This window comes from Oncorhynchus nerka, linkage group LG18 (genome assembly GCF_034236695.1).
Source record: "Oncorhynchus nerka isolate Pitt River linkage group LG18, Oner_Uvic_2.0, whole genome shotgun sequence".
Lineage (NCBI taxonomy): Eukaryota > Metazoa > Chordata > Actinopteri > Salmoniformes > Salmonidae > Oncorhynchus > Oncorhynchus nerka.
The window spans coordinates 1,984,111-1,993,243 of NC_088413.1; the positions used below are offsets into that span (position 1 = coordinate 1,984,111).

The window sequence follows — 9,133 nt, forward strand, 5'->3', positions numbered from 1 at the left end:
CTCCATTCTGTTACCCTGTATCTTGTTGTTCTCTCTTCTGTTACCCTGTATTCTGTTACCCTGTATCTTGTTGTTCTCTCCATTCTGTTACCCTGTATCTTGTTGTTCTCTCCATTCTGTTACCCTGTATCTTGTTGTTCTCTCCATTCTGTTACCCTGTATCTTGTTGTTCTCTCTCTCCATTCTGTTACCCTGTATCTTGTTGTTCTCTCTCTCTCCATTCTGTTACCCTGTATCTTGTTGTTCTCTCTCTCTCCATTCTGTTACCCTGTATCTTGTTGTTCTCTCTCTCCATTCTGTTACCCTGTATCTTGTTGTTCTCTCCATTCTGTTACCCTGTATCTTGTTGTTCTCTCTCCATTCTGTTACCCTGTATCTTGTTGTTCTCTCTCTCCATTCTGTTACCCTGTATCTTGTTGTTCTCTCTCCATTCTGTTACCCTGTATCTTGTTGTTCTCTCTCCATTCTGTTACCCTGTATCTTGTTGTTCTCTCTCTCCATTCTGTTACCCTGTATCTTGTTGTTCTCTCTCCCATTCTGTTACCCTGTATCTTGTTGTTCTCTCCATTCTCCCTGTATTCTGTTACCCTGTATCTTGTTGTTCTCTCTCTCCATTCTGTTACCCTGTATCTTGTTGTTCTCTCTCTCCATTCTGTTACCCTGTATCTTGTTGTTCTCTCCATTCTGTTACCCTGTATCTTGTTGTTCTCTCCATTCTGTTACCCTGTATCTTGTTGTTCTCTCCATTCTGTTACCCTGTATCTTGTTGTTCTTGTTGTCTCTCCATTCTGTTACCCTGTATCTTGTTGTTCTCTCTCTCCATTCTGTTACCCTGTATCTTGTTGTTCTCTCTCTCCATTCTGTTACCCTGTATCTTGTTGTTCTCTCTCATTCTGTTACCCTGTATCTTGTTGTTCTCTCTCCCATTCTGTTACCCTGTATCTTGTTGTTCTCTCTCTCCATTCTGTTACCCTGTATCTTGTTGTTCTCTCTCCATTCTGTTACCCTGTATCTTGTTGTTCTCTCTCCATTCTGTTACCCTGTATCTTGTTGTTCTTCTCTCTCCATTCTGTTACCCTGTATCTTGTTGTTCTCTCTCTCATTCTGTTACCCTGTATCTTGTTGTTCTCTCTCCATTCTGTTACCCTGTATCTTGTTGTTCTCTCCATTCTGTTACCCTGTATCTTGTTGTTCTCTCTCCATTCTGTTACCCTGTATCTTGTTGTTCTCTCTCATTCTGTTACCCTGTATCTTGTTGTTCTCTCTCCATTCTGTTACCCTGTATCTTGTTGTTCTCTCCATTCTGTTACCCTGTATCTTGTTGTTCTCTCCATTCTGTTACCCTGTATCTTGTTGTTCCCTCTCTCCATTCTGTTACCCTGTATCTTGTTGTTCTCTCCATTCTGTTACCCTGTATCTTGTTGTTCTCTCTCCATTCTGTTACCCTGTATCTTGTTGTTCTCTCTCTCCATTCTGTTACCCTGTATCTTGTTGTTCTCTCTCCATTCTGTTACCCTGTATCTTGTTGTTCTCTCTCTCCATTCTGTTACCCTGTATCTTGTTGTTCTCTCTCTCCATTCTGTTACCCTGTATCTTGTTGTTCTCTCCATTCTGTTACCCTGTATCTTGTTGTTCTCTCTCTCTCCATTCTGTTACCCTGTATCTTGTTGTTCTCTCTCCATTCTGTTACCCTGTATCTTGTTGTTCTCTCTCTCTCCATTCTGTTACCCTGTATCTTGTTGTTCTCTCTCTCCATTCTGTTACCCTGTATCTTGTTGTTCTCTCCATTCTGTTACCCTGTATCTTGTTGTTCTCTCTCTCCATTCTGTTACCCTGTTATCTTGTCTTGTTGTTCTCTCTCCATTCTGTTACCCTGTATCTTGTTGTTCTCTCTCTCCATTCTGTTACCCTGTATCTTGTTGTTCTCTCTCCATTCTGTTACCCTGTATCTTGTTGTTCTCTCCATTCTGTTACCCTGTATCTTGTTGTTCTCTCTCTCCATCCTCAGCAGCAATGTCTGTTGCAGGATGGCCTTCCTCCACAGCTGTCTCAGTTCTGCTCGGCCACGTTTCTTCCTCTCCTCCGGAACCACGCCCAGTGATCCGTCTCCAACCCCGCACACAGACACTCCCCTGCCGTCTAAGGAGCAGTCACCCCTGTCTGAGATGGGGAGACAGGGAGGGAGACAGAGGGAGGGAGGGAGGAGAGAGAGAGGGAGGGAGGGAGGGAGGAGAGAGAGAGGGAGGGAGAGAGGGAGGGAGGAGAGAGAGAGAGGAGGGAGGGAGGGAGGGAGACAGAGGGAGGGAGGGAGGAGAGAGAGAGGGAGGGGGAGGGAGGGAGAGGGAGAGAGGGAGGGAGGGAGAGAGGAGGGAGACAGAGGGAGGGAGGAGGAGAGAGAGAGGGAGGGAGAGAGGGAGGGAGACAGAGGGAGGGAGGGAGGGAGGAGAGAGAGGGGGAGGGAGGGAGGGAGGGAGGAGGGAGAGAGAGGGGGAGGGAGGGAGGGAGGAGAGAGAGAGGGAGGGAGGGAGGAGAGAGAGAGAGGGAGGGAGGGAGAGGGGAGGGAGGGAGGAGGAAGGGAGGGAGGGAGGAGACAGAGGGAGGGAGGGAGACAGAGGGAGGGAGGGGTGAGAGAGGCAGGGAGACAGAGGGAGAGATGGGGGAGAGATCAGATAATTCATTAGTGTCCATCGATGCTACTATAGACCCAATTCTCTGGCCCCCAGCCCCGAGTCCAAGAACATCCACTGAGATCAGACTAGACCCCCCCCAGTCTCACCTCTAGATACAGGTAACATCCACTGAGATCAGACTGGACCCCCCCCAGTCTCACCTCTAGATACAGGTAACATCCACTGAGATCAGACTAGACCCCCCCTCAGTCTCACCTCTAGATACAGGTAACATCCACTGAGATCAGACTGGACCCCCCCCTCAGTCTCACCTCTAGATACAGGTAACATCCACTGAGATCAGACTGGACCCCCCCAGTCTCACCTCTAGATACAGGTAACATCCACTGAGATCAGACTGGACCCCCCAGTCTCACCTCTAGATACAGGTAACATCCACTGAGATCAGACTAGACCCCCCCCCTCAGTCTCACCTCTAGATACAGGTAACATCCACTGAGATCAGACTGGACCCCCCCCCCCCACCAGTCTCACCTCTAGATACAGGTAACATCCACTGAGATCAGACTAGACCCCCCTCAGTCTCACCTCTAGATACAGGTAACATCCACTGAGATCAGACTGACCCCCCCAGTCTCACCTCTAGATACAGGTAACATCCACTGAGATCAGACTAGACCCCCCTCAGTCTCACCTCTAGATACAGGTAACATCCACTGAGATCAGACTGGACCCCCCCTCAGTCTCACCTCTAGATACAGGTAACATCCACTGAGATCAGACTGGACCCCCCCACCAGTCTCACCTCTAGATACAGGTAACATCCACTGAGATCAGACTGGACCCCCCCCAGTCTCACCTCTAGATACAGGTAACATCCACTGAGATCAGACTGGACCCCCCCACCAGTCTCACCTCTAGATACAGGTAACATCCACTGAGATCAGACTAGACCCCCCCTCAGTCTCACCTCTAGATACAGGTAACATCCACTGAGATCAGACTGGACCCCCCCTCAGTCTCACCTCTAGATACAGGTAACATCCACTGAGATCAGACTGGACCCCCCTCCAGTCTCACCTCTAGATACAGGTAACATCCACTGAGATCAGACTAGACCCCCCCTCAGTCTCACCTCTAGATACAGGTAACATCCACTGAGATCAGACTAGACCCCCCCTCCCAGTCTCACCTCTAGATACAGGTAACATCCACTGAGATCAGACTAGACCCCCCCACCAGTCTCACCTCTAGATACAGGTAACATCCACTGAGATCAGACTAGACCCCCCCTCAGTCTCACCTCTAGATACAGGTAACATCCACTGAGATCAGACTAGACCCCCTCCCCCCCTCAGTCTCACCTCTAGATACAGGTAACATCCACTGAGATCAGACTGACCCCCCCCCCAGTCTCACCTCTAGATACAGGTAACATCCACTGAGATCAGACTAGACCCCCCCTCAGTCTCACCTCTAGATACAGGTAACATCCACTGAGATCAGACTAGACCCCCCCTCCCAGTCTCACCTCTAGATACAGGTAACATCCACTGAGATCAGACTAGACTCCCCCCTCCCAGTCTCACCTCTAGATACAGGTAACATCCACTGAGATCAGACTAGACCCCCCTCCCAGTCTCACCTCTAGATACAGGTAACATCCACTGAGATCAGACTAGACCCCCCCAGTCTCACCTCTAGATACAGGTAACATCCACTGAGATCAGACTAGACCCCCTCCCCCAGTCTCACCTCTAGATACAGGTAACATCCACTGAGATCAGACAAGACGCCCCCTCCCAGTCTCACCTCTAGATACAGGTAACATCCACTGAGATCAGACTAGACCCCCCCCTCCCAGTCTCACCTCTAGATACAGGTAACATCCACTGAGATCAGACTAGACCCCCCCCCCCGCCTCACCTCTAGATACAGGTAACATCCACTGAGATCAGGATAGACCCCCTCCCAGTCTCACCTCTAGATACAGGTAACATCCACTGAGATCAGACTAGACCCCCCTCCCAGTCTCACCTCTAGATACAGGTAACGTCCACTGAGATCAGACTAGACCCCCCCTCCCAGTCTCACCTCTGTGTGTGTGTGTGTGTGTGTGTGTGTCTGTGTCTGTGTCTGCGTGTGTGTGTGTCTGTGTCTGCGTGTGTCTGTCTGTGTCTATGTGTGTGTCTGCGTGTGTGTGTGTGTGTGTGTGTGTGTGTGTGTGTGTCTGTGTGTCTGCGTGTGTGTGTGTGCGCGTGTCTGTGTCTGCGTGTGTGTGTGTCTGTGTGTGTGTCTGTGTGTGTGTGTGTCTGTGTGTGTGTGTGTGTGTGTGTGTGTGTGTGTGTGTGTGTGTGTGTGTGTGTGTGCAGGGCGTTGGCTCTGGTAGAGCCAGGGTGTTTGCAGAGGAGGGGTGGGTGGACGATGCCACAGTGGCCGAGTGCGTCAGTTTCTTAAGAAGTTTGGTTGTGTTTGTTTTAGTGACTGTGCTAGTTTCAACATGCCTTTCAACACAACCACACACACACACACACACACACACACAGTTTAGATTCACTCATTGACTATCAGGTTCTTCCATGCTAACCCTCCCTTCCAAAACCTAACCCTCCCTTCCAAAACCTGACCCTCCCTTCCAAAACCTGACCCTCCCTTCCTAAACCTAACCCTCCCTTCCTAAACCTAACCCTCCCTTCCTAAACCTAACCCTCCCTTCCTAAACCTAACCCTCCCTTCCTAAACCTAACCCTCCCTTCCTAAACCTAACCTAAACCTAACCCTTTCCTAAACCTAACCCTCCCTTCCTAAACCTAACCCTCCCTTCCAAAACCTAACCCTCCCTTCCAAAACCTAACCCTCCCTTCCTATACCTAACCCTCCCTTCCAAAACCTAACCCTCCCTTCCTAACCCTATACCTAACCCTAACTTCCTAAACCTAACCCTCCCTTCCTAACCCTATACCTAACCCTCCCTTCCTGACCCTCCCTTCCTAAACCTAACCCTCCCTTCCTAAACCTAACCCTCCCTTCCTAACCCTATACCTAACCCTCCCTTCCTATACCTAACCCTCCCTTCCTATACCTAACCCTCCCTTCCTAAACCTGACCCTCCCTTCCTAAACCTAACCCTCGCTTCCTATACCTAACCCTCCCTTCCTATACCTAACCCTCCCTTCCTAAACCTATACCTAACCCTCCCTTCCTAAACCTGACCCTCCCTTCCTAACCCTAAACCTAACCCTCCCTTCCTAAACCTAACCCTCCCTTCCTAAACCTAACCCTCCCTTCCTATACCTAACCCTCCCTTCCTATACCTAACCCTCCCTTCCTAACCCTAAACCTAACCCTCCCTTCCTATACCTAACCCTCCCTTCCTAACTAAACCTATACCTAACCCTCCTTCCTAAACCTGACCCTCCCTTCCTAACCCTAAACCTGACCCTCCCTTCCTAACCCTAAACCTAACCCTCCCTTCCTAAACCTAAACCTAACCCTCCCTTCCTAAACCTAAACCTAACCCTCCCTTCCTAAACCTAACCCTCCCTTCCTATACCTAACCCTCCCTTCCTATACCTAACCCTCCCTTCCTTCCTATACCTAACCCTCCCTTCCTAAACCTAACCCTCCCTTCCTAAACCTAACCCTCCCTTCCTAAACCTAACCTCCCTTCCTAACCCTATACCTAACCCTAACTTCCTAAACCTAACCCTCCCTTCCTAACCCTATACCTAACCCTCCCTTCCTAACCCTAACCCTCCCTTCCTAAACCTAACCCTCCCTTCCTAAACCTAACCCTCCCTTCCTAAACCTAACCCTCCCTTCCTAAACCTAACCCTCCTTCCTAAACCTAACCCTTCCTTCCCTTCCTAACCCTATACCTAACCCTCCCTTCCTAAACCTGACCCTCCCTTCCTAAACCTGACCCTCCCTTCCTAAACCTGACCCTCCCTTCCTAAACCTAACCCTCCCTTCCTAAACCTAACCCTCGCTTCCTATACCTAACCCTCCCTTCCTATACCTAACCCTCCCTTCCTAAACCTATACCTGACCCTCCCTTCCTAACCCTAAACCTAACCCTCCCTTCCTAAACCTAACCCTCCCTTCCTAAACCTAACCCTCCCTTCCTATACCTAACCCTCCAATCCTATACCTAACCCTCCAATCCTATACCTAACCCTCCCTAAACCTAAACCTAACCCTCCCTTCCTAAACCTAACCCTCCCTTCCTATACCTAACCCTCCCTTCCTAACCCTCCCTTCCCCTAACCCTTCCTAACCCTAAACCCTCCCTTCCTAACCCTATACCTAACCCTCCCTTCCTAAACCTAAACCTAACCCTCCCTTCCTAAACCTAACCCTCCCTTCCTATACCTAACCCTCCCTTCCCTAACCTAACCCTCCCTTCCTAACCCTAAACCTAACCCTCCCTTCCTAACCCTAAACCTAACCCTCCCTTCCTAACCCTAAACCTAACCCTCCCTTCCTAAACCTAACCCTCCCTTCCTAACCCTATACCTAACCCTCCCTTCCTAACCCTAAACCTAACCTTCCCTTCCTAACCCTCCCTTCCTAACCCTAAACCTAACCCTCCCTTCCTAAACCTAACCCTCCCTTCCTAACCCTATACCTAACCCTCCCTTCCTAAACCTAACCCTCCCTTCCTAACCCTAAACCTAACCCTCCCTTCCTAAACCTAACCCTCCCTTCCTAAACCTAACCCTCCCTTCCTATACCTAACCCTCCCTTCCTATACCTAACCCTCCCTTCCTAACCCTAAACCTAACCCTCCCTTCCTATACCTAACCCTCCCTTCCTAAACCTATACCTAACCCTCCCTTCCTAAACCTGACCCTCCCTTCCTAACCCTAAACCTAACCCTATACCTAACCCTCCCTTCCTAACCCTAACCCTCCCTTCCTAAACCTGACCCTCCCTTCCTAAACCTAACCCTCCCTTCCTAAACCTAACCTTCCCTTCCTAACCCTATACCTAACCCTCCCTTCCTATACCTAACCCTCCCTTCCTAAACCTAACCCTCCCTTCCTAACCTGACCCTCCCTTCCTAAACCTGACCCTCCCTTCCTAAAAACCTAACCCTCCTTCCTAAACCTAACCCTCCTTCCTATACCTAACCCTCCCTTCCTATACCCCCTCCCTTCCTATACCTAACCCTCCCTTCCTAAACCTATACCTAACCTTCCCTTCCTAAACCTGACCCTCCCTTCCTAACCCTAAACCTAACCCTCCCTTCCTAAACCTAACCCTCCCTTCCTAAACCTAACCCTCCCTTCCTAACCTAACCCTCCCTTCCTATACCTAACCCTCCCTTCCTAACCCTCCCTTCCTAACCCTAACCTAACCCTCCCTTCCTAAACCTAACCCTCCCTTCCTAAACCTAACCCTCCCTTCCTATACCTAACCCTCCCTTCCTAACCCTAACCCTCCCTTCCTAAACCTAACCCTCCCTTCCTAAACCTAACCCTCCCTTCCTAAACCTAACCCTCCCTTCCTATACCTAACCCTCCCTTCCTAAACCTAACCCTCCCTTCCTAAACCTAACCCTCCCTTCCTATACCTAACCCTCCCTTCCTATACCTAACCCTCCCTTCCTATACCTAACCCTCCCTTCCTATACCTAACCCTCCCTTCCTAACCCTAAACCTAACCCTCCCTTCCTAACCCTAAACCTAACCCTCCCTTCCTAAACCTAACCCTCCCTTCCTAACCCTATACCTAACCCTCCCTTCCTAACCCTAAACCTAACCTTCCCTTCCTAACCCTAACCCTCCCTTCCTAACCCTAAACCTAACCCTCCCTTCCTAAACCTAACCCTCCCTTCCTAACCCTATACCTAACCCTCCCTTCCTAAACCTAACCCTCCCTTCCTAACCCTAAACCTAACCCTCCCTTCCTAAACCTAACATTCCATTAGGTTGGACCACTATGCCTAAACTAAATGAATACCCACTTCCTACAAATTCAACATTTACGGACAATTACAACTAGACAGTAAATACAGGTAGTTACAGGTATGGTATTACAACTAGACAGTAAATACAGGTAGTTACAGGTATGGTATTACAACTAGACAGTAAATACAGGTAGTAACAGGTAGTTACAGGTATGGTATTACAACTAGACAGTAAATACAGGTAGTAACAGGTATGGTATTACAACTAGACAGTAAATACAGGTAGTAACAGGTATGGTATTACAACTAGACAGTAAATACAGGTAGTTACAGGTAGTTACAGGTATGGTATTACAACTAGACAGTAAATACAGGTAGTAACAGGTAGTAACAGGTATGGTATTACAACTAGACAGTAAATACAGGTAGTTACAGGTATGGTATTACAACTAGACAGTAAATACAGGTAGTAACAGGTAGTTACAGGTATGGTATTACAACTAGACAGTAAATACAGGTAGTAACAGGTATGGTATTACAACTAGACAGTAAATACAGGTAGTTACAGGTATGGTATTACAACTAGACAGTA

At 48.8% G+C, this 9,133-nt stretch overlaps 1 protein-coding gene across 1 annotated transcript in view; it reads right to left on the reverse strand.

Moving 5' to 3' along the window:
• tbc1d1 (TBC1 (tre-2/USP6, BUB2, cdc16) domain family, member 1) overlaps window positions 1–9,133 on the reverse strand; it is a 158,809-nt gene that overhangs the window by 54,558 nt on the left and 95,118 nt on the right. Inside the window, 1 exon segment of the mRNA XM_065003418.1 lies at window positions 1,975–2,160. Coding sequence (XP_064859490.1) covers window positions 1,975–2,160 — 186 coding nt within the window.